Genomic DNA, 26,468 nt, shown 5'->3' on the forward strand with positions numbered 1-26,468 from the left:
AGGTTGGGCACAAAGGCTCTACAGACATCTAAGAACTACAGTTCAATTTGGTTTTCCTTTATCATGCCCCTCCCCTCTATTCCACTCGGTATATCACATTTCTTAAAGGCAGGGAGGAGGGACTACTTACTGCCATCTTTCAATAAGAAGCTTTCTTATCAATTCTACTGCGTTTTGCATCTAATTGTGGCTGTGGCTGTCTCTAAAGAAAAGGAGTACTTGTGGCACTTCATCCGATGAAGTGAGCTGTAGCTCAGGAAAGCTCATGCTCAAATAAATTGGTTAGTCTCTAAGGTGCCACAAGTACTCCTTTTCTTTTTGCGAATACGGACTAACACGGCTGTTACTCTGAAACCTGTCTCTAAAGGATGCCCTTGTAATTTGCTCCTTATCTCTGTGCATTCCAACTTCCTGATTTATGGTTCCAAGTGTCTCAACATAATCCTAATCCAACAGCAATGCCAGACTGCCCAAGGCAAGGTTAACATAGTATGGTAGCAAAGACTTCCTCTCAGTCCTCTCCCTAGGACTAATGCTTCTGAACCCTCCTCCCAGAAATTAAACTCTCCCACACAACACCAATGACAAGCTTTCCAGCCCTGACAGCTCTCCCAACTCCTAACCCCCTCAGGCAATTCCCAGCTGCCAAATAAAAAGGTCCTGCACACTGTCAGAAGCCCATCTTGCTTTCAAGTCCTGCCCCAGCAACCATTAAAAATGGTTCCCTGTATTTTTTCTCTTTTAAATATTTTTGTTACTAAAAGAGTTGTCAAGCGATTAAAAAAATTAATCGCGATTAATCGCATTGTTAAACAATAATAGAATACCATTTATTTAAATATTTTTGGATGTTTTCTACATTTTCAAATATATTGATTTCAATTACAGCACAGAATACAAAGTGTACAGTGCTCACTTTATATTTATTTTTGATTACAAGTATTTGCACTGTAAAAAAACCAAAAGAAATAGTATTTTTCAATTCACCTAATACAAGTACTGTAGTGCAATCTCTTTATCATGAAAGTTGAACTTACAAATGTAGAATGATGTAGAAAAAAACTGGTTTCAAAAATAAAACAATGTAAAATTTTAGAGCCTGCAAGACCACTCAGTCCTACTTCTTGTTCAGCCAATTGCTCAGACAAACCAGTTTGTTTACATTTGCAGGAGATAATGCTGCCTGCTTCTTATTTACAATGTCACCTGAAAGTGAGAACAGGTGTTCGCATGGCACTGTTGTAGCCGGCGTCACAAGATATTTACGTGCCAAATGTGCTAAAGATTTACATGTCCCTTCATGCTTCAACCACCATTCCAGGAGACATGCGTCCATGCTGATGACAGGTTCTAATAGATAACAATCCAAAGCAGTGTGGACCAGCACATGTTCATTTTCATCATCTGAGTCAGATCCCACCAGCAGAAGGTTGATTTTCTTTTTTGGTGGTTCTGGTTCTGTAGTTCCTGCACTGGAGTGTTGCTCTTTTAAGACTTCTGAAAAGATGCTCCAGACCTCATCCCTCTCAGATTTTGGAAGGGACTTTAGATTCTTAAACCTTGGATCAGTTAAGAAATCTCACATTGATTCCTTCTTTGCATTTTGTGAACTCCACAGGAAAAGTGTCCTTAAAATTAACAACATGTGCTGGGTCATCATCTGAGACTGCTATAACATGAAATATATGGCAGAATGCGGGTAAAACAGAGCAGGGGACATACTACTCTCCCCAAGAAATTTAAATTTAATGCGTATCATCAGCATGGAAGCACGTCCTCTGGAATGGTGGCCAAAGCATGAAAGGACATACGAATGTTTAGCATATCTAGCACGTAAATACCTTGCAATGCCAGCTACAAAACTGCCATGCAAATGCCTGTTCTCACTTTCTGGTGACAATGTAAATAAGAAGAGGGCACCATTATTTCCTGTAAATGTAAACAAACTTGTTTGTCTTAGTGATTGGCTGAACAAGAAGTAGGACTGAGTGGCCTTGTAGGCTCTGAAGTTTTGCATTGTTTTGTTTTTGAGTGCAGTTATGTAACAACAAAAAAATCTAAATTTTTAAGTTGCACTTTCATGACAAAGAGATTGCACCACAGTACCTCTATGAGGTGAATTGAAAAATACTATTTTTTTATCATTTTTACAGTGCAAATATTAGTAATCAAAAATAACATACACTTTGATTTAAATTACAACACAGAATACAATTAATATGAAAATGTAGAAAAACATCCAAAATATTTAGTATATTTCAATTGGTATTCTATTGTTTAAAAGTGCAATTAAAACTGCGATTAATCATGGTTAGTTTTTTTAATCGTGATTTATTTTTTTGAGTTAATCGCGTGAGTTAACTGCGATTAATTGACAGCCCTAGTTACTAATTTTCCAACACCAGTATAGAATAAGGGCAAAAATCAAACCAGACCATCCTTTTGTTGGGTTTGTATAACACCTAGAATGATGGTGTCTTAGTCCAGGGGTTCTGAACCTTTTTCCCCTTGAGGCCCCCCTCAACATGCTATAGAAACTCCAGGACCCAGTGGGGTGAGGGAGTGGGGGACTCAGGGCTCCGGGCCAGTGAGGTGCGGGCCTTGGGCATAGGCATAGTTTGACTTTTATTTGGGAGGAGGGGGGCAAGGGCTGGTGGGGCTCAGGCCAGCTCCACACAGTGGAGTCCAGAGAGGGAGCACACCTCCACCCCCTGACTCACCTCAACAGGCCACCCAGGGGGGACGCAACCAAAAATTATAACTCAAAGCGGGGGCTCGGTTCAAAAAATTTGAAAAGTGCTCGGTGCAGGGAAGGGGGTAGCTAAGGGTTGTGCAGGCAGGGGGTAGCTCAGGGTACAGGCAGGGGATAGTTAGGGTCTGTGTGTGGGCAGGGGGTAGCTAGGGGATGTGTGTGGGCAGGGGGTAACTCGGTGCAGGCAGAGGGTAGCTCAGGGTGCAGGCAGGGGGTGGCTAGGGGATGTGTGCGGGAAGGGGGTAGCTCAGAGTGCGGGAAGGGTGTTGCTAGGGGCTGTGTGCAGGCAGGGGGTAGCTCAGGGTGCAGAGAGGGGGTAGCTCGGAGCTGTGTGTGGGCAGGGGGTAGCTCAGGGTGCAGGCAGGGGGTAGCTAGGGGATGTGTGCGGGAAGAGCGTTGCTAGGAGCTGTGTGTGGGTGTGGGGATAGCTCAGAATCAGGGAAGGGGTGTCTAGGGGCTGTGTGCAGGCAGGGGGGTAGCTCAGGGTGCAGACACAGGTTAGCTAGGGGCTGTGTGTGGGCAGGGGGATCTCAGGGTGCAGGCAGGGGGTAGCTAGGGGCTGTGTGCGGGCAGGGGGTAGCTCAGGGTGCGGGAAGGGGGTAGTTAGGGGCTGTGTGTGGGCAGGGGGTAGCCCAGGGTGTGGGCAGGGGGTAGCTAGGGGCTGTGTGCGGGCAGGGGGTAGCTCAGGGTGCGGGAAGGGGGTAGTTAGGGGCTGTGTGTGGGCAGGGGATAGCTAGGGGCTGTGTGCGGGCAGGAGGTGGCTCAGGGTGAGGGAAGGGGGTAGTTAGGGGCTGTGTGTGGGCAGGGGGTAGCTCAGGGTGCAGGCGGGAGATAGCTCAGGGTACGGGAAGGGGGTTGCTAGGGGCTGTGTGCGGGCAGGGGGTGGTTAGGGGCTGTATGTGGGCAGGGGGTAGCCCAGGGTGTGGGCAGGGGGTAGCTAGGGGCTGTGTGCGGGCAGGGGGTAGCTCAGGGTGCGGGAAGGGGGTAGTTAGGGGCTGTGTGTGGGCAGGGGGTAGCTAGGGGCTGTGTGCGGGCAGGGGGTGGCTCAGGGTGAGGGAAGGGGGTAGTTAGGGGCTGTGTGTGGGCAGGGGGTAGCTCAGGGTGCAGGCGGGAGATAGCTCAGGGTACGGGAAGGGGGTTGCTAGGGGCTGTGTGCGGGCAGGGGGTAGCTAGGGGCTGTGTGCGGGCAGGGGGTAGCTCAGGGTGCGGGAAGGGGGTAGTTAGGGGCTGTGTGCGGGCAGGGGGTAGCTCAGGGTGCAGGCGGGAATAGCTCAGAGTGCGGGAAGGGGGTAGTTAGGGGCTGTGTGTGGGCAGGGGGTAGCCCAGGGTGTGGGCAGGGGGTAGTTAGGGGCTGTGTGCGGGCAGGAGGTGGCTCAGGGTGCAGGCGGGAATAGCTCAGGGTGCGGGAAGGGGGTTGCTAGGGGCTGTGTGCGGGCAGGGGGTAGCTCAGGGTGCAGGCGGGAATAGCTCAGGGTGCGGGAAGGGGGTGGCTAGGGGCTGTGTGCGGGCGGGCAAGGGGGTAGTTCAGAATGCAGGGAGGGGGGTGGCTAGGGGCTGTGTGCCGGGAGGGCTCCCCTTGCGGTGGCTGCTCCGCACAGGCTCTGCAGCCCCGGAGCTGGGTTCCCCTACCCAGGCAGCCTTTACCAGCTACATGAGCAGTCAAAGGGGGCTGGGAGCTGAGGAGCAGCCGCAACCCTGGGCACCAGCTGCAGATGTGGGGAAAGCCACAGCTGTCCTCTCCATGGCACCACCAGCCGAAGAGCAGCTGTCCCACACTGCCTGGCTCCGGCTTCCCACCCACAACCTGGCCAAAGGGAGGGGCCTGAGGGGAACTGGTGGAGATGAGAGGGGTAGAGGGGCTGGACCTGCCCCCAGGGCTGCCCCACTCTGGGTAAGGCACTGCCGTTTGTGGGGGGCAACGCCTTTGTGCTCCCCCCAACTCTGCCCATGGGCTCAGGACTTCTGCCTGCGCAGAGCACCGGGACTCGGGGCTTCAGACCTGCACTGCTTCTGGCTTCAGCCCAGGGGGAGCGCCCTGAGCGGGGGGGCACCAGGGCTCCCAGCTTCTGCCCCACACCACTGCTGGCTTCATACCTGGCGGGGGGTGGAGGAGGCACCAGGGATCACGGCTTCAGACTGGGGCGGGGGGGCACACGCTGCTGCTGGCTTCAGACTGGGGGCACCAGGGCTCCAGGCTTCTGTGCTGTGCCGCTGCCAACTTTGGGGGGGGGGGGCGCCAGGGCTCGGGGCACTGGGTTTCCTGTGGCCCCCCTGAAAGGTCTCACAGATCCCCAGGGGGCCACAGACCCCTGGTTGAGAACAGCTGTCTTAATCCATGACCAGGCTTTTTAGGTGCTACAGTAATACAAGTAATCGAGGTGTCTGTATAGCTTTAGATCTAGATGCGTGATACTCAGACTTCAGTGGTTCAGGAGCCAAATTAGCGATCAACATTACCCGAAAGAGCAGGGGTGAAAGTAAAATTGAAAACTTACTGGTACGGGGCCAGCTCCGGCCCCCCCAGAAGGGGCAGGGCCTCCGGCAGAAGGGGCAGGGCTGTGGGGGTCAGCGTCCCACACTGTAGCAGTGGCCGGAGCCCCGGGCCCTTTTAAATCGCAGGCCCCGGGGGCAGCTGCTCCTTTTGCTCCCCGCCTCCCTGTTGGCAGCCTGGGGGGGCAAAAGGGGCAGGGTACTTAAAGAGCTGCCATGGCAGCACTTTAAAGTAAGGTGGTAGGGGCCGGTATTGGTGGCCACTTTTTACCAGTACACCGTACCAGCCCGTACTGCCCTACTTTCACCCCTGTGAAAGAGCCACAGTAGTGTGAACTCATTGCTTCATTTACTACATAGATATATATTATTCTCACAACAAAATGACTAATTGATAATTGATCATTTAGATTGGTTAAAAACTAAATCACAGTGTTTTAATATCATATGCTGCAAAGAGCCTCTTGAGGTTCCCAAGCTTCCGTCTGATGAGTATCGCTGATCTAGATATATATAAAATATAATCAATAAATACTAAAATTTTATAATACATATGTAAATATTCAAAATCATGAACAGTAACTCTAATCAATGTCCAACAGGATGTTTCAACCTCCCTTTAAATGTAATAGGAGCAGTAAATTGTGCAAGGACCCCTGCACCTGTGGGGAGTTGCACTGACTTTAATGGCTCATGCTTGAGCACACTGATAACATAGGCCCCAGTTCTGCAAACGCTTACACACATACTTATCTCTAAGTAGGCAACAGGATTACTCACACACTTCAAATTAAGCATGTGTGTGTTTGCAGAAACAAGGCCTAGGGCCCCAATTCAGGAATATACTTAAGCAAGTTCCTAACTCTGAACACGCACCATGTGCTAAAAGTTAGGAGGAAGTTTAAATATCTTCCTGAATTGAGGGGTAGGTGAGTAATATTTCTCCTGGCATCAAGAAAGGCTCAAGGGGTGTATGGTGAAGACCAGAGGTTGGAAGCAGACAGAAACTGTAATCTGCCCAAGGCCACACAAGAAGTTTGTCACATTAACAACTTTGAATTTCTCCCAAACTGTCATGATATTGATGTGAGTTACACCTTTCTAACTAAGAGCAGAATTGTAGCATTAGAGGGGAATTCGTCCCTCTGCTGGTACAGAGATCACACAGGGACCAAGAGGGGAGGTTTTGCACCTACCCAGTGCTGGGGCTGCATGAGCCCTCACAGCAGGTTGTGGAAACTGGAGAGCTGTGCCCGCTCCGGCCATAATTCGTTTGGGCACTGCACTAGCAGGGATTCACTGGGGCATAGTGATGTCCATTGCACCCAGGGCTGCTGCTGCAGAAGAGCAAAGCTCATATACTTGGTACTACACCTGCCTTGTGGTTGGGCAAATTCACCATGGGGGACCCTGTAGTTGCTTTGTTGCTACTTTATGCCAACAGAGCACTTGTCCAAGGACAATCAACATGTGGTCAGCAGACATCAGGCTAGTCACATAGTGCTAACTCTGCTCTTTGTTTCCACCTATTTAAGACAGCTAAAATATTTAATATTTCATGTAAATAGTTACTATAGCTGTGTCAAGAATGTTATATGGCTATGAACAGACGGAGAGATGGTCTGTATGGTTGTGAATTGAAGAGAAGGCCACCCACAAAACCCTCTCTCTTCACTGAGATGCAGTCCACACTAGGAAAAAGTTTCAGAACTTTTGAGCCAGGGGAGGTGCAGGGAACTGTGACATTGTTCTGATTGAAATTGTGTAAGTATTGTAGCTATATATTATTTGGATGACTGCTGAAATAATTTTATCATGCAGAGGTTTGGAGGATGGCGTTTAATAGCAGGACCTTTTTGGTACAATATGTTTGGTCAATGTAATATCCTAAAGCTCTGGTTCTTCAAAATACTGAATGCGTGCCAAGTCCGCATTTGCACACAGACGTACACATATTTTGTAGCTCATCGCTATTTTTTGCAAGCACACAATTGAGTATTATTGCTTTATACCATACTTACACATTCAAACTGATCCAAAGCTCACAGAAGTCAATGGAGACTCCCATTGACCTCAGTAGCCATTGGATCAGACCCCAGCATTGAAAAATCTTGGGAGATATCTTACTTGTAAGTCAAGACGATATTTCTACATATTTTTTATTTCTTTGAAAAATTCCATAGGAGCATGAAGTGCTGATGCAGGGAATTTTTCTTTTCAAAGCAGATGCTGCTGATCCTGTGATAATTTTCTGTTTTAACTGGTAGACTTGTTATCAAGTGTGCTTATGAACAAGGGGGGGAAATAACTGATCCCAACTCTGTAAGGATCTCTTTCTGTAATGTAAAAATATGTTCTTACTTGAATTCCAAGGCCAGATCCAGTTTACATTGACTTCAACAGAAGTTGGTATTTTCCTTTTATGCCCAGACCCCCCCTCACCTGCTACCAGTCTCTCATCAAATCATCCCACCCTCTCCTTCACCCCAAGAATATTTTTTTTTAAATGTGTGGTGGTGGCATTTTGTGAACCTAAAATAGGATGTTAGGTTGGAAATGCTCAGGCAACCTTAGCTACTGGGGATGCTACTACTATACACAGTAGAACACTGCAAATTCCCATTGGGCTGTTTCTGGCTTTTATTCCCAAGACATGGTCAAGGGCAGCAGGGCCCTGTAGATCCTCGCTGAAGCCCAGTCCCTTCACAGGAAAGGAAAATGGAAACTCTAGGTTCAGCCAGTAGGGGGGGATCTGAGCACAGCTAACTTGTTTCCACCGAGGGAGTGTCTACACTGCAAATAAAAACCAATGGGTGGCCTATGCCAGTTGACTCAAGTTCACAAGGCTTGGGCTAAGGGGCTGTTCAATTGCAGTACAGATGTTCAGGCTCATAGTGCAGTCTGGTCTCGGGGACCCTCAAGGTGGGAGGGTCTCAAAGCATTTGCACTGCAATTAAACAGGCCCTTAGCCCGAGCCCCTCAAGCCTGAATCAGCTGGCACAGGCCAGCCACAGGTGTCTAACTGCAGCCTAGATATACCCTAACTGTAAAAGCACCTGTAGCTCCCCCTGCTGTTTGTCTCCAGTCTCACCCATTCATCAGATGAGGCACCACTGCTCTTTAGGATTTGCTGCTTCTTCCTCCCATCTCCTCCTCACTCACCAGGGTGGATAAAAATCAATGTTTTTTTTAAAAAAATCAGATTGTTTTGATAAAATGCTTTTTGAGGGAAAAAACCTATCGAAAGATCGTTTTAATTAAGATACATAATAGCTCAAAGATATTGCATCATGGAATAGGGATTATAAATTCTAATTCTATAGTATTAGAGCATATAGTCATATAATGTTTAAGAAAAAGTTTGTAAATGAGTTCCAATAGTTCATGGATTCGGGACCCAACGTTATGGGGTTCCAGGGGCTTCTGTATAGATTTAGGTTAATCTTTCTATCTACCCAGTGGAACTCAGTGCTCAGTCTAGAAGATACCACCAGAGATGCTTAGTTTTGCAGTTCTCCAGAGATAACATGCTTGTTAACAGCAAAAAATGTTTGTTTTTAAATATATAGAGGTGAGAAATAACAGACCTCAACACTATTGTCCCTCTGCAAATTTGGGTACACAGAGTCATCCCTTATTTCCCTCTAAAAGTGCAAAGTTTCAAAAAGTTCAAACATAGAAGATTGTTGGGGGCAGAATAAATCTGGACAAGGAGAAGTCTAGAGATGGGAGAAGAGGAGGACAGGCAGTAGAAACAAAAATGAAACTGTTTGAGCAGCATATTCCAGAAGTCTTGAGGTCTTTCTGAGTGTAGCCTTCATTGATTTGAGTTCTACCATACCATTCTCTCACTAGAAGGGAAAACCTATAAAGGCAGCAGGCCGTAAAAGAGACCCAGTTTGGGAATAAGAACCATTCAAGAAATACATATTTGCCAATGATGTTTTAAAGAAAATCACACCAGTGAACTGGTGGAAGTCACTTAAGCACCTAGATTCAGTTGAAGTAATAATCTCACTTTTAACAGCAGTAGCTTCTTCTGCTGGTGTAGAAAGAATATTTTCATCCTTTGGACTAATTCATACCAAACTGAGAAATTGTTTGGGACCTGAAAAAGCAGGAACGCTGGTTTTCCTTTTCCAGATTATGAACAAGCAGGAAAATGAAGGTGAAGACGACTGAGTTAGCTGCAGAAGCCAATATTTTAAGTTTCTCATGTTGACCTGGCTGACATAGTTGATTTAATTTTTTTTAACATATTTCATTTAACTAGTTTAGTTAACAATTTTAACAAAAACAAACCTGACTTTAAAAAACTTGAATGTTTAACTAAATTCAAAAATTCATATGCTTGTTTTGTTAAAATAAAATGTTTGCAGTTGAAGAAAAAAAAATCCAGAATACATAACGTTGTTTTAGTTAAATAAAACAATTTCAATGTCTGTCTGGTGATGTTCTGCTCCTAATACAGCATGGCAAGAAAACCCTCCAAATATTAATGATTAACCTGTTGAATCAGACATACTTAATCTCCCAATGACGTCATAAACATCTGTTTCAATTACCTTTGGTAAATGAAATAACCAATCATTCATTTTCTGATATAGCTATAAAATTAATCTGAAAAATTTTCAAAATAAATCACTTAAAAATATATAGTGTGTACCTTCTAAAAATGAAACCTACATTTATTTCTGAGTTGTGAAGAACATGTATTAAGGTTATAACAACCGACAAGAATGCACTTTTATGTAGAAATCCGTGATTAAATCGAGTCTTCCTGACTAGTGATTTAAATCAATTTGATTTAAATCAAATCCACCCTGCCACTCCCACTGCTTCCTGAGCAAGGAAGGCAGAAGCTTCACTTTTCCTGCCTCTGTTCTATCTCCCTCACAGCAGCTATAGCTCTTTTCGCAGGGAGAGAGGCTGCGCTGTCTCCTGCAATCTCTTGTCTTGTATCTTGCCTCCCTGCCCTGCTCCCTGGAGTTCTGGACTCCTGGAGCTGCTCCTCCCATCCCCATATTTGAACAGCTTTACTCGGCAGTCATCCCGGTCCCTGCTAGGATCTCTAAAAATGATGTCTCCAGCGTTCCCTCATAGGAGCACAGAACAGCTCACTCTGCGGCCCCCAAGATTTTATGTTAAAAGGTTCCTGAGAAAGCGAGGGTCAGGTTTATAGCAGCACTGTCCAGTGGCAAAGCAATTCTTTTGAAGTTAACATATGCAAATTAAATTGTTAATGGGGTAGCATAAGAGTCCGAATTTACACTCATTAACAAGTTTCACTTCACAGGAGGGACTTTTAAAAGTGGTCTTCATTGGATTTTAAATAACCGTTTTATTGTTTTATGATGTATAAAGGCAAAAAAAATCAAGTTGTTCCCCTTTACTCCACACCATTTTTTAACCTTTGAAATATCAAGCGTGATCTTCCCTGGTTCTCCTGGCAAGACTTGATACGTCTTAGCCAGAGTTGCATCATAATTGAAGTTTGGATGATGCTAAAGCTGGAACAAAGTTCAATTCTCCAAAATACTGGACAGCTATTGGAGTAAAATAGCTATTAGCAGAATTTACCAGTTTGCCTCCCCACCCCCCAATTGTTCAGCTTTCACTAGCTCTCCAGCCATCCAAAGCCTCAACTGCATGAGAAAATTTTAAAGAAGTCCCCAACAGATGCCAGCAGCTGTTCAGCTGAACAGACACTGGTGTAAGTGGGAGCCATAGCATACACGTGACTAACATCAGCTGTTTTGTGCACTGTATTAAATGGTGGAAGCAACCTGAGCCTTGACTACACTAGGTCTTTCCACAAGTAAGGTTCCTTAATGGAGCTATGGCCACAATATTAAAAAATATTAAAAATATCTCTTCCCAAGCAGATGAGATGAAAAATTCTCCCATGCCTTCTTCATAAGTGAGAAGTAAGAGGGAAACATACCCCATTTTTTCCCTTCATAGATGACTTGTGAAGTAGCTACGTTCAAAAGAGTCAGACAAGAGCTAAAGAGAATATTTTATTTATAAACTTTAATTTGGCTTTAGAATTTGAAACGGATTGGGTTGTAATATAATAAACTATTTTTTTATTTACATAAGGCATCAAATTGCCCCTTTTAAACAAAAGGATTAGTTTCCCTTATACCAATACTACGGTGCAAGTAATGTGTCACATTTAATAGAATACTGGTACACTTCTTCCAAACAAGTATCTATAGTTCAGTGTACAAAGATTAAAACCCAAACTTAAGATTCTAGCAAAATCTGCTTAATGTATCATTCTGCAGAACAAAGACAAAAATTAAGGCCTGTTTGTGTCACATTGCTGAACAATCATGCACCAGAATGAATAAAGACTACGATTCCAACTGGACAGGGCATAAAAAAAGCATATATAAGCTCAGGGTGGCCAACCTGACCCTGAGAAGGAGCCAGAATTTACCAATGTACATTGCCAAAAGCCACAGTAATATGACAGCAGTCCCCCACATCAGCTCCCCACACCCACTGCTTCCCAGCCACCAGCAGCCCCGCCAATCAGCGCCTCCCCCTCCCTCCCCACACCTCCTGATCAGCTGTTTTGTGGCATGCAGGAGGCTCAGGAGGGGGGAGGAGGAGTGAGGGCACGGCAGGCTCAGGGGAGGGGACGGGAAGGGGTGGAGTGGGGGCAGGGCCTGTGGCAGAGCCGGGGTTGAGCAGTGAGCACCCCCCAGCACACTGGAAAGTTGGCGCCTGTAGCTCCAGCCGTGGAATCGGTGCCTAGACAAGGAGCCGCATATTAACTTCTGAAGAGCCGCATGTGGCTCTCACACCACAGGTTGGCCACCCCTGTATAAGCCCATTCTCTTAGTCTGCATCAAATATACTATTTGGCAAGATCACTCAGATTTTGGAAGCTTTTGGGTGAGGACAGAGAGGAAAAATAGATAAAGAGCCATAAAATTGCCCTGCCTATAGAATTTTACATGAGTGTTTACACACCCCTAATGACCAAATGTACAAACCTTATGGTTTTAAAGAGGGGACAAAACAAGAATACAGTTAGCCTTCATCAAGAAATTTTTGGAAGGGTGTAAGGTATAGTTGGGTTGGTATTTGTTCTTACAGATTTCATGTGAAACACTTCTTTAAACAGTGAACTCCAGCTTCACAAGCAAGTAGAACATAAACAATGAACTAAGTCTCTGTTTAACAGATTCACTTTTATTTATAAAAAATGGTAAACTTGTACTAATTTCCTGCCTGATGAAATTATTCCTGAGTTTTAGATGACTGCCGAGGCACAGCAGATAAAACTCTGAAAATTTAGTTACGAAAATTTTTTGCAAGTCAGGTTTATCAGTACTGTACATTGTTCAGCAGCCTTCAGTCATCAATAAACGTTAATCTTCCAGGTCCTTCATTCCTCATCCACCGCCTATATCTCTTCCATCGGGGATCCATAGCCATTTTCTTCTTTAGCTCTTCCTCTTGTTCTTGCTTGTAGACCTGGATAGGAGAAAGAAAAAGTGACTTTAAATAAAGCCCAAGAAAAAGTCAGCCCTCAAGGAGAGCCTCATACTAGAGGCAAGAGCTATTTCAGCTATTACAATGAATCAAACTGCTGACTTTTTTTTTTTTTTTTTAAACCACACACTCCAGGTTTCTACACAAGAGTCAGATCAGTCTCAGATTGCTGGTGGGATGCAGAATTTGGCCCATAGCTCCATTAACTTCAGTTGAGTTACTTTGGATTTAGGGTCAATGGAGGTGTAAGAGCAGAATTTGGCTTTATCTCGAATTTATTAAGCAATTACAAGAATGCATTGTAAAACACACAGGAACTTCAGCTAAAAGATGCCTGCTTGTGCAGGAGACCGTACTATTCACAGCAACAAAGATAGGCAATACTCAGGACACTAAGCAAACCCTTTACTATACAGGAAATATTAAATGTAGTAGCTAGATTCACAGGCTTAACTGTTTCCTCCAGTTGTTTTCATACTTGTGTCCTTCTGTAGTCAAGACTAATGAGACAAATTTTGGAATGTGGTTAACTCTGATGATTTTTTTATTTTTTATCTGTCTAGCTGTGGAAGTAAATGCTTTTATCACCACATTTGATGCATTAGGATTAGAATTCTAACTGGATATTTTAATTGCCAGGAAATTCTAAGCAAATGCTGATAGCTATTTCTGGGGGGGTGGGAAGCACTAGTTCAACACTCTAATCTTTAAAATATAATATCCTCAGAGGATACAACAGTACTAAAACAGACAAGTTTCAAAGGACCAGTAAATGTTGGGTCTAGACTACAAATTTCCCCTCCATTACTTTATGAGAAAGCCACCATGCCATGTGGAAGTCACCTGTACAGTTAATTTCCCCATTATCAAGACTTCACAAACTTTTTCAAGCCTTATCTAGGTTTGAAATTTGGCACCACTGTTACTAGAAAGAGGCTAGGAACTGAAAGAATCACAGTAATACAGTCAATAGGGCTGATCTCCAACAGTGGATAATTGCAGGGTGTCTCAATGGTAACTGAAGTTTTTCTGCACAAGAGATTTGAAGAACTCTGCACCCTAGACTGGCTAACTGTAGACACTATGTGGCACACAGTATTACAAAATACGAAGTACTGCTCTCAATAGTCATAAGATCATCACAGCAACACAGTAAGGCAGAAAACTTTTAAATACAGATTTACTGTGCTAAAGAACTATAAGGGCTCCTAATGTGTTCTCACTTACAAATTCCTTGGGACAAGGATAATCCTTCACTTGCGTCTTGTACAACAACAAGGAGAGTCAGTACTTAAATCAAAGTAATAGGCTCTGGAACATCCCCAGGACCAGAGCACAGAACTTGTGTATTCTGTGGAGTCTGATCTGGAGCAATGGAGCACCATACTTGAATAAAATAGCCACTGCCCAGCAAGAAGTATGTCAGACCCTGGATTACCAAAAGTCAGAGGAACTACTGAACGGTAAAGAGGGCAGAGTCAGGAACTAGCTGAATTGGTAGAGTGATAAAAAACAAAACAAAAAAAACAAACAAACAGTTACTTTGGAGCAGGGGTTCTCAAACTGGGGATTGGGACCCCTCAGGGGGTCGCGAGGTTATTACATGGGGAGTTGCAAACTGTCAACCTCCACCCCAATCCCCGATTTGCTCCAGCATTTATAATGGTGGTGTTAAAAAAGTGTTTTTAAATTTATAAGTGGGGGTTGCTTGCCTTGTGAAAGGAGTCATCAGTACAAAAGTTTTACGAACCACTGCTTTGGAGGGTTTATGGGAGCATTCCCAGGTGCACTGTTTGAAAGATCCAATCTCACCACTCTGCTGTGCTATTCTAGCACATTAACAGATGAGCAAAGACTGTCTTTGGTCAGAAAACCTGAATCTCATTGCCAAAAATCTCTATCTTAATGAGTGATATCTAGAAATGAATCATAGCCTTACATGCAGCACAACCACAATAGATACCATGGGAGAACACCAGATTTTTAGGCTGGGTAAATTGGGCATTTAACGTTAATTTTCACAACATGCCAAAACTACTCACCTCATAGTTCTCTCCTATCCATAGCTGCCGTTCCAGAAAAGTCTCTTTCTGATTATCTTCCAGACTGTCAAACTGAGACTGTGACATTTTCATGTATCTGCGTATGATATACAGCTTCTCTTCCTCACCATATTCTTGCCCTTTAATATTAAAACAGTAAATCCACCAACAATACCAAGCTATATACTTGCACAAGTAAAAAGGAGCTAAGAGGATTTGAAATAGAAGGATATCGTATATTTTAGGCTTCTGATAGCCGCCTTTTATATCTATTTTATTTTTGATAATGTCTTTGATTATTTCTTCCTCTTCCTCACGGATTTCTTCCTTAGACCGTCTGTTTTTGCCTTTTTCTTTAGCCCTGTTCAGTAGGCCTTGTTGCCTGGCAATCTCAGATGCTTGTATACGATATTTTGGCACTGTAGCTAGGTAGTTGATGGCCTCATTGTAGCTACTCCACCAGCTGAAGAACTAAAATATAAAATAGTAATAGCTTGTTAGTTCCAGCAGTAGCTTTAACAAAGAAAACAGAACATAAGAAAATCCACTACCTCTGTTACATAATAATCATATTTAGTAAAAGAGGTAGTATCCCCAGTTTATAGATGCAGAGGGGTGAACTGACTTGCCCAAGGTCTTAGAGCAAGTCAGTAGCAACACCCATGTAAAAACATCCCTGCCCTGAAAGGGTCATCTGTGGGGATTGAAAAGACTGAAGTGTGATTTTCCTGCCTAAACTGAAGGACCAGGTCCCCTTGGCTTAACACCAGTTGCAGACACAAACCTTTTTGTGGGCCAGCTACTGGATGGGGAACAAATGCCACAATGTGTTAGCATTGTTAAACCCAGGATTAGAACTCTCTACTTCTTGGGCTCCAACCCTGTGCTCATTCCGCTAAAGAAAACATATTTCACAATCTAGAATGTACAAGGAAAAGAAGAATCTGATAACATTTCATTTCATTCTTTTTAATGAGACAGGTAGAGTGAGTTTACGACAGTTCTAAGATAGTGCAGGATTAATTTTCATAATCATTTATTATATCAGATGGAAGTTATTTTCATACTGAAGGATTATCCTGTGGATTACATTAGCAACCTTCCCTGCTGATTTTCTCTGTCTCAGTGACAGGTTTACTAACGAAACCCAGTATACTAGCAACTGTTATGTTTATTCTTACAGAGATACAAAGAAATTACAGAGCAATGGGGGAAAGCTTGTAGGACATATTCAAGAAACTAATTTACCAGAAGCATCATGTCTTGCTACAGAATATGACAATAGTTAAGAAAATGCTTCTCTTCCTTACTTAAGCACTGTGGGGTTCAGCTGCTTATACATTTGTTTGATTAATGTGCAGAATTTCTTTACTCATTAAATACTGCCACAAGCAATGATGGCACAATAGGGAATATATTTTGAGTTTGCTGCTTGACAGAAATTCTATACTTGTCCAGTACAACAGAACTCTATTATGGTGAGATCATTTCTCCCACATACGAACATCACTATCAGCAGAAGTTTGATACAAATGGAATTATAGTTTTCAAACTTCAATTCATTAAATAATTTGGGACCTTAATTCTAATTCTCCAGTTCAGTATCAGGAGATTTCCCCACAGTAGCTAGTCCACATTCTGGTATTACAGGTCTATAAGTTACTGTTTAGATTGGCACACAATATATCTTAGCTTAAAATGTCACGTTAAACTTTTGCAGTGTTTTGTACTAGACAAAAATGTTCTTAAAGATTTTTAATTATCTTGGATTTGCAACTAAAGCAGTAGTACAGTACATCATAAGTGGCACTAACCCTTTTAAATGGTTAATTAAACAGTTTATGTAGGGCAATCTTATTAGCTTGACAGGATTTGCTTTATGAGACTCAATCCTCCTCCATCTCTTGCTTCATTCTGGAGTTAGGAGGGGACAACAGACAAAACAAGGACAGCAAGATGAGAAAAAACAACCTTTTCTTTGCCTAATTCACCCAAATAGTTACCAAAGTCTTACTGGGGCAACACTTCCTTAGTGAAAGATGTGAAGTGCAACTTATGGAAAGATCAACTCTTGCATTAAGGCAATAGCTATAGCAGAGGCAGTAGAGAGCCAAAGAAAGCCAAATGGATTTAGACTTCAGATTTTACTATTTCCAGTTTAGAAAATTTCAGGCAAAAACTAATCTCCCCATTTATACCCAAGAAAAAGAAGGAGAGACAGGTGCAACTTTGCCATCAGAACCAAGTGGACTTGAGGAGAAGTAGAATATGCATAAGCCTTTAGGGATCTACCAGTTCAAGTGCACACAGCTTGGAGGGCAAGAACTCTAGGACAGCTACTGATCTGTAGATGGTGCCATAAGCATTAAGGAATCAAAAGCCCCTAGTTGGGTTATTTGGGGGAAAATGCTTTGACACATATCTGGACCATTAGATAGCAAGGTTCAATAATTTCTTCAGCTACAGAATATTAACTATTGGACATTTTATCTTTTATAAAAGTCTTGAACAAGTAACTCCAATATATGTAATGTTAAGTGTTAAAGAAAAGAGTTAAAAATTTTATTCTATTTAAACAATTGTTCAAAGATGTATACAAAGTTATTACCTTATCCAAAACACAATATTTACAAATTTCCATACAGCAAAATACATGCATTTTAAGAGCAAGACTTCATTGATCAATGCTAATTCTTATTTTAATGGCTAATATGAAATCAGGAGCACGATAATTGTTTTAATACATCAGTCATTATGAACATTCTTTCAAGAAGAATTTCAAAATTAGCTTCTTAAAACACTAATATAAAAATGAGAAATTGACTCAGTCTAACACTGACAAATAATCTAGCTCCTAATGTGGAGATGGACTGTTCAACCTTTAATTTTCTGAACCACGGAACTAGATTATTTCTCTAGCGGTACAAGATTCTTATCCTTTAAATATATAGTACCAAAAAATCCCCGAACAAACAAGTTAGTACGACTAACTGCCCGGCCATGGTCCAGGATATAGATTTATATGACTGGGCGAATACCTGTCTAGTACACCAGCGACAGTAGACAACACTTAAATAGAAACAGTGGAGCCTTCTAATTGTACAATTAAAGAAAAAAAACTCAGTAACTGACTAATGGTAAAGAAATCTAGATTTCAGATTTTACTATTCTCCAGTTTAGAAATTCAATATAAGAATAGTCATAATAAGCATAAATATTTTACCTGAAACACGGAGATAGCACATACAGTGACTAGAATCACTATTCTGACATCCACTTTAGGTGCCAATCTCCTGCTGTAATAGTGATAATAATGGCTGTAATACTCTTCAGGATGATCCAACATATAGTCATAATCTTTACGTGTTTCTTCATCCTGGCAAGAAAACAGTTAAAATAAAATTTTGTAGGTTCGTATCCTTAAGCTTTTAATCAGTGTCACAGAACATTTCATAAGATGGCTTGGTAGTAAAGTGATTTTTATTTACCAAAATTACTTTAGTGTTACATCATTAACCACAAAACTGTTGTCAAATCTGTGTTAGCCCAATTTCTATATGGAAGATACAGAACTTCAATTTTTAATATTCAGTAGTAAGCTTCTGTTTTCCAGGCATTATGAAAATTCTTCAGATCTTTTCCTGTACTCTGGTAATCTAAACGGATTTATTCTAAAACATATATGTAGCTCTGACTGAATAATGCATACTTGGCCTTGTCTGAAGAAATTTCATTTTGAAACAGTTAAGCATTTGACAGTCACATACTAAGCACACAGTATCAGACAGATGGTATTCATTGGTTCTAATCCATGTCATAGTAAATGCAAGGTGAGGTTTTTTGTTTTGTTTTGAAATACACACTCTTAAAATACAGAGTATGTTTTCCAGTTTTTTGGGGGCAGTCTAATATTAAATGCACCAAGTGACTGGGCTGCTACCATTTCCTTTGGGAGATTTCCATGGCCCAACGGATCTCACTTTTAGCTTAAGCATCTCATCTCTGAATTACGTTTAGTCTTAGTTATACCGTTTGTGCCATCCCGCATAATTCTCTTCTTTCTCCAGTAAAATATCTGTAGATTACACTCCTTATCCCTTAGCTGAGGCTAAGCCCAGCTACACCTATTTGGCCATTATAATCTTTCCTCACAAATCCCTTCAGCCATTCTGATCCTGCATTCATTACTTTGCTCACTGTTTTAAACGAATATGCTTAACTTGAAAAGTCTGGAATGTTACTTTTAAAAGTTGTTGGGTCATTTCACATACTATGCTTGTCCTCCCCAATTCCCGCTGCTAATTTATGAATGATTACATTTTACCCTTTTTTAAAAACTATCTTCCTCTTCCCTACTGCTGGGTAATAAAGCCAAACAGGGGGAAGCAGTGCTGATTCTGCAGTGTTTCCAAAAGCACAAAGTAAACAAACTGTAAAAGTAGATTTTTTCTCTCATCCTTCTTCCAGTTATAAGAATCTCAGACACTACTTGTAACGTTAGTATTAAAAAAAATTCAGAACTGTGATTTTTAAATTGAGAGGATACCTGTATGAACATACCAAATGCAACGATCTAAGCTTCTGGAAGTTGGGCACAGGGGATTAATTTAATTGACTCCAGGGAATATAGTTTGCTACAATTGGAGATGGGGACTATTTCCAGATAAAATACAAGATGTTTATATACCCTTTAGAGCTCTTACACATTTTACTCTACATTGTTCATATTTTTTTTCCTTCAGCAGCAACATTTTACCTTGCCACCCAGTTAGTAGCTTAAAAACTTTAAAGCTAATGATATATAACTCAAATACTGATATAGCAAATGTGTCCACAATAGATCTAGGGAGTTACAGGAGTTACTGGAAGTTTCAACTGAAAGACAGTACAGTAGAACCTCAGTTATGGACACCTCAGGAATAGAGGTTGTCCGTAACTCTGAAGAGGTTACAGACTTCAGGCATACAGGGGGTTGGGGCTGCATCTGCAGGGAGGGGGTTATCAGGGTTCCAGGCAGGGGAGGAAGGGCTTCTGACCCTCAGGGCTTCAGCCCAGCAGCTCTGTTCCTGGCTTCAGCAGGGGGTGGGGGAGATAGGTGGCACCAGTGCTTGGGGCTTAAGCTACACGGGGAGTGCCAGTGCTGAAACCACTGCTCCCCTCGTTGATAAAGGCCGGTGCCCCAGCACCCCCTGCAGGGCTGAAGACCTGAGCCCCTGCCCCCCGCACAGTCTAAAGCCCTGAGCTCTGGTGCTCCTGAGGGTCAGAAGCCCCAAGCGTGCATGTGAGCACGCACATACACACCCCCCTCTGCCAGGGGCCCTGACACGCCCTCCCCCACAACTGCAGTCCCAACCCCCTGTGTGGCTGAAGCCCTGAGCCTCAGGGCTACAGTCCCGAGGCAGTACAGTATTTGCTGTTTTTTTGGTCTACGCTGCTGCCGAATTGATGACTTCTGGTTCCACAGTGTGTCCGGTTGATCGGTAAATCCGTAACTCTGGTGTTCGTATCTTAAAGGTTCTAATGTAGTTTATTTGCAAAACCAGAGCTACCAGTCTGAATATGCCTCATTTTATTGGTAATGGAATGAAGAAGCCTTCCAAAGGGGGAAAAAAGGTGTGGAAGAGACTGTACAGTTTGCAATGCAGGCCTCAAGTAGTACTATTTTTGAGAGAAAACACATTGCTTTTGAGCTTAATAGATAACCCTATTTGCTTTTGCAAGCAAAGATCCTTGAATTTCTCTCAGCAATGGACTCTTCACAAATAAATAATCCATCTGATGCTTGCTTATTTGGATACCCTTCTGAAGTCTGCAGTGTCAATATTGGCAGGAACAAACAAAAACAAAAATTACAAAGTAGTTTCAGTTACAATTAAAAGGGCACTTCCATTCTACCCTTCTGCTTCTGGTTTGTTTCATTTTTGGAACACTTCCCCTTTGGATTGAAATTTTTTATAGTCAATTTCTTAAAAACTATTTCATTAAGTATTCTGTAAGTGTATAGAACAAGGAAATGAAGTTAAACTACACTGATTTTCCTGACGCTTGTTCAAAGAGTTATGGTTATATCACAATTTTAACTCTGTACTGCTGAATGCTAGCACTCTATGAGGATTATTATATGGTCACATAGCATATGGCAAAGTGACAAACTGGAAAATACAGTGGAAACAAAGGGCATTTTTCCATAAGAATGGCCATACTGGGTCAGACCAATGCTCCAGCTACCTCGGTATCCTGTCTTCCAACAGTGGCCAGTGCCAGATGCTTCAGAAGGAACAGAACAGGGCAGTTTATCAAGCGATCCATTCCTCATCGTCCAGTCCCTGCTTCTAGCAGCCAGAGGTTTAGCGACACTCAGAACACAGGGTTGCATCCCTGACTGTCTTGGATAATAGCCATATCATCTATGAATTAATCTAATTTTTTTTTTAACCCAGTTCTACTTTTGGCCTTCACAACATCCTCTGGCAACAAGTCCCACAGGTTCACTGTGAGTTGTGTGTCTAGTACTTCCTTATGTTTTAAATCTGCTGCCTATTAATTTCACTGGGTGACCCGTGGGTCTTCTATTATGTGAAGGGGTAAACAACACTTCCTTATTCACTTTCTCAACACCATTCATGATTTTATAGACCTCTATCTTATCTCCCCCTAGCCCCCAATTTGTCTCTTTTCCAAGATGAACAGTCCCAGTCTCTTTCATCTCTCCTCATATGGAAGCTGTTCCATACCCCGAATCATGTACTTTTTCCAATTCTAATATATATTTTTTGAGATGGAGCAACCAAAACTGCACGCAGTATTCAAGGGGTAGCCATACCATGCATTTATATAGTGGCATTATGATGTTTTCTGTCTTATCTATCCCTTTCCTAATTGTTAGATTTTTTTTTTTTTACTGCTGCTGCATATTTAGCAGAGACCTAGCCACAATCACCCCAAGATCACTTTGAGTAGTAACAGCTAATTTAGACCCCATCATTTTGATATATAGTTGGAATTATGTTTTCCAATATGCATTACTTTGCATTTATCAACATTCAATTTCATCTTCTACTTTGTCACGCAGTTTTGTGAGGTCCTTTTTAACTCTTCACAGTCTTGAGTAATTTTGTATCATCTCCAAATTTTGCCACCTCACTGTTTACCCTTTTTCCAGATCGTTTATGAATATGAATAACATCACTGGTCCCAGTACAGATCCTTGAGGAACCCCACTGTTCACCTCTCTCCTCTGTGAAAACTGACCATTTACTCCAACCCTTTGTTTTCTATCTTTTAACCAGTTACTGATCCATGAGAGGACCTACACTCTTATCCTATGACTCCTTACTTTGCTTAAGAACCTTTGGTGAGGGACCCTGTCAAAGGCTTTCTGAAAGTCCAAGTATACTACATCCACTGGATTACTCTCGTGCATACATTTGTTGAACCCTTGAAGAATTCTAATAGATTGGTGATGCAGGATTTCCCTTTTACAAAAAGCAGTGTTGACTCTTCCCCAACATATTGTGTTCATCTGTGTGTCTGATATTCTATTCTTTGCTAGAGTTCAGGGATCCGCAACCTTTGGCATGTGACCCATCGGGGTAAGCCCCTGGCGGACCGGGACGGTTTATTTACCTGCTGCGTCCGCAGGTTTGGCCAATCGCAGCTCCCACTGGCCGCGGTACGCCGCTCCAGGCCAAATGGAGACTGCAGGAAGCGGCGCGGGCCAAGGGATGTGCCGGCTGCCTTTCCTGCAGCCCCCATTGGCCTGGAGCAGCAAACTGTGGCCAGTGGGAGCTGCGATCGGCTGAACCTGCAGATGCAGCAGGTAAACAAACCAGCCCAGCCTGCCAGGGGCTTACCCTGACAGACCACGTGCCAAAGGTTAGCAATCCCTGCTATAGTTTCAACCAATTTGCCTGGTACTGCAGTTAGGTTTAGCACCTTTTGCCCAGCATTGCCTCTGGAGCTTTTTTTAAAAAAAAAATTGGATCACATTAGCTATCTGCTAGTCATCTGGTACAGAGGCTGATTTAAGTGATAGGTTACATACCACAGTTAGTAGTTCTGCATTTTCATATCAGCTCCTTCAGAAATCTTGGGTGAATTCCATCTGGTCTTGGGGACCTATTACTGTTTAATCTATCCATTTGTTACAAAACCTCCTCTTACTGACACCTCGAACTGGGACAGTTCCTCAGATGTGTTACCTAAACAGAATGTCTCAGACGTGGGAATCTCCCTCACATCCTCTGCAGTGAAGACCAAAGCAATCATTTAGCTTCTCCCCAATGATCTTGTCTTCTCTGAGTGCTCCTTTAGCACCTTGATCATCCAGTGGCCTCACTAATTGTTTGGCAGACTAGCTGCTTCCAATGTATTTAAAAAATTGTTACTGTCAGGTTTTGTCTTTCACTAGCTGCTCTTCAAATTCTTTTTTGGGCTGCCTAATTTTACTTTTACACTTCACTTGCCAGAGTTTATATTCCGTTCTATTTTCCTCAGTTGGATTTGACTTCCAATTTTTAAAGCATGTCTTTTGTCTCTAACTACCTCTTTTACTCTGTTTAGCGATGCTGGCATTTTTTTGGTCCTCTTCCTTTTTTTTCCTTCCCTATTTGTGGTACATATATAGCTTGAACATCCATTATGGTATTTTTAAAAGTTTCCATGCAACTTGCAGGTATTTCACTCCTGACTGATCCTTTTAATTTCTATTTAACTAGCCTCCTCATTTTTGTGTAGTTGCCCTTTTTGAAGTTAAATGCTATTGTGGCAGGTTTCTTTGACATTTCTCTCCCACTCCACACACAAGGATTCATAGATTCATAGATGGTTAGGATTGGAAGGGACCTTAGGAGGTCATCTAGTCCAACCCCCTGCTTGAAGCAGGACCAATCCCCAATTTTTGCCCCAGATCCCTAAATGGCCCCCTCAAGGATTGAACTCACAACCCTGGGTTTAGCAGGCCAATGGTCAAACCACTGAGCTGTTAAATTTAATTTTTCTCTCCGGTGTTCCTCCCGTAAGATTATAAAATGACAGCTATATTGGAATGTCTAAAATGCACCTTTTTCTATAGCCTTCAGATACAAAATGTTATACTTTGCACTATAGCGTAACCCCATTTATCCAAAGTGTTCAGGGGTCATCCAAATAGATTGTTACTTATTTGATCTTTTGTGGTGAATTTATATGGGCTGGGGGGGAAAAAGAGAAAATGGAGAGTCTTCACTCCCAGCTGCACAGATTAATCATTTGTTGAGAAAGCAAAGAATGTACAAATACTTATGATGAATCTCCTATTACAAGAAATTATATTAATAGGCTGCTGCAAATAAGATCCAGACAAATCAGCACAAATCATACCCTAAGAGAAAAATACCACAATGCATTCTTCACACATGTACCCTTTCATCCACTAGGTGAGAATATCCTGCCCAGGAAAGAGGAAAAGCATAACTTCTGTAGGAGCTGTACTTCTAGGGATTTCTTCTACTATAGCTGTCACACAGGCAAAAAGAAAAGGAGTACTTGTGGCACCTTAGAGACTAACAAATTTATTTGAGCATAAGCTTTCGTGAGTGAGCTGTAGCTCACGAAAGCTTATGCTCAAATAAATTTGTTAGTCTCTAAAGTGCCACAAGTACTCCTTTTCTTTTTGCGGATACAGACTAACACGGCTGCTACTCTGACACAGGTAAAAGACAGTCATGTATGCAGTTTTCTTCTGTAGATTTCTTTGGGGGGCGGAAGGAGTGATATCTGGATTAATGGAGCTGGCTCCCTCCCCCTAACTCCTCATACTCTGCAGAAGGCAAAATTGGGAACCCTACAGAGTGGGGAGGCAGAAGCAGCACTCATCTTGTATCTACCCATCCCGAAGGCTCTTATCAGCCCAGAGATGTGGAGCGGAGCATGAGGCTTTAAATGTACCCTACAACTAGAAACTAGCCTCCTATGATACCATGTCATCTAGGAGGTAATATCTGCACCAAACATGCACCTGCCTCCTTATTTTACACCCAAGTTTAACTGTACCCCACAAAGCTGTGGGTCCCACTTTTTCATCACTGTAAGTTAGTTATGTATGAAATGCAGAATTGTAAGATACATGTTTTGAAAAGGGTTAGGATGCAAGTGATCTTTACTTTACACAGTTGTGATGTGGTCCCCATACTAACAGCGATTTCAAAAGTGCGATTAATATTAACAAAATGATTCCTCTCTTATTTTACTTTACCTACACTTACTTTTCTCATGTTTCCTCCCAGCCCAGCCCCATCCTTTACATCAATTTACTCTAGTGGAGCCCTAGTCTTCTAGCCACAAAACAGGGCAGCTGCTCTGTCTGCTTCCACCATGTTGCCCCACCCGTTTCTCAGCCCTGACCTGCTGCGACCACAGCTAGTGGACAGTGACTCAGCCCCTCTCTGCTGAGGATGCCAACAAAGATGTGAGTTACTGCCAATTGCAGAGGCTGGATTTTGATACCCGGCCACTGCCCCAGGACCAGACAGGCCTGCTGATGGGAACAGGATCCCCGCCGCAACCAACCGGGGCCGGACCCCAGCTGTGAGCCAAGTCCCAGAGCCACCCGGTCACCATCCCCATACACCTCACTGCAACCCCTGGCACCACCCCGGCCCCTGACCTGGGGCGCTCCCCTCCGGCCTGGGACACACCCCACCTCCTGCACCACCATCTGCCGCCTCCCTCTCACTGCCCTCCTCTCCCCCAGCCCAGCCCAGCCCAGCCCCCTACTCCCTCAGTCTGGGGAACCCCCCCGCCCCCCAGCAAGTGTCACCCCCTGCCCCCACCCTACCGCCCAGGTCCACCCCTTCCCACCACCTACTCCTTCTCCCTCAGCTTTCCCCAGCCTGACCCCTCGGCTGGCGGCCCCCGCAGGGGAGCCCCCACGCCCGCTTCCCCCGCCCGAGGGCTCCCCTCCCGCTCGCCCCCCGCGGTGTCTCTTACCGGAGCGGCTCCGGCCGGGGCAGCGGTCCCGCTCTCTCACCTTGAGGGTCTCGTAGGCGGTGGCGATGAGCAGGAACTTCTCGTGCGCCGTCTGCAGGGTCTCGCCGCCGGGCCCGGCCGGCTCCCCGCGGTGCCGGTCCGGATGGTACTGGCGGGCGAGCTGCCGGTAGGCGCGGGCGATCTCGGCCTTGCCCGCGGCCCGGCTGACGCCCAGCACGTCGTAGCACACCTGCCGCCCGCAGTACAGGCCCTCGATCAGGGCCCGGGCCGGCCGCGGGGCCAGCGCCGCCGCCGCCAGCAGCCACCACAGCAGCCAGCGCCGGCCCCGCGCGCCGCCCCACAGCGCCCGCGCCGCCGCCGCCGCCATGTCCGCCCGAGCAAACCGCCGCGGGCCAGCGCCGCGCACGCGCACTGCCCCTGGGCGGGGCCAAGCCAACGAACGTGGCCATGGGGAGGAGCCGCAGGCTGGAGGAGCTGGCGCGGGGGCGGGGCGGGGCCGCCGCCAGAGGGGAGGAGCCAGGGAAGTAAAGGGGCGGGGTTTGGTGACGAGAGCGGACGGGGCCTGAGGTACGGGGAAGGCGGAACAAAGGGAAGGTTGAGGGCGGAGCCAGATAGGGGCGGGGCTATCAGAAGGAGGCCCTATTGGGTACTGGGAAGTGGGCGGAACCAAGCGAGGGGGTGGAGCCAGGGGGAATCACAACGTGGCT

General features: G+C 44.1%; 1 protein-coding gene across 1 annotated transcript; it reads right to left on the reverse strand.

Annotated features, from left to right (window-relative positions):
- Positions 1-11,249: 11,249 nt before the first annotated feature.
- DNAJC25 (DnaJ heat shock protein family (Hsp40) member C25) lies at positions 11,250-26,129 on the reverse strand. The gene is made up of 4 exons (XM_048851037.2): positions 25,802-26,129; positions 18,017-18,169; positions 14,794-15,264; positions 11,250-12,733 (listed from the first exon to the last, which is right to left on the reverse strand). The coding sequence occupies exons 1-4, from the start codon at positions 26,126-26,128 to the stop codon at positions 12,611-12,613; spliced, it is 1,074 nt and encodes a 357-aa protein (XP_048706994.1). The 5' UTR covers position 26,129; the 3' UTR covers positions 11,250-12,610.
- Between the last annotated feature and the right edge of the window lie 339 nt (positions 26,130-26,468).

The sequence above is a fragment of the Caretta caretta genome, chromosome 5 (assembly GCF_965140235.1).
Source record: "Caretta caretta isolate rCarCar2 chromosome 5, rCarCar1.hap1, whole genome shotgun sequence".
Lineage (NCBI taxonomy): Eukaryota > Metazoa > Chordata > Testudines > Cheloniidae > Caretta > Caretta caretta.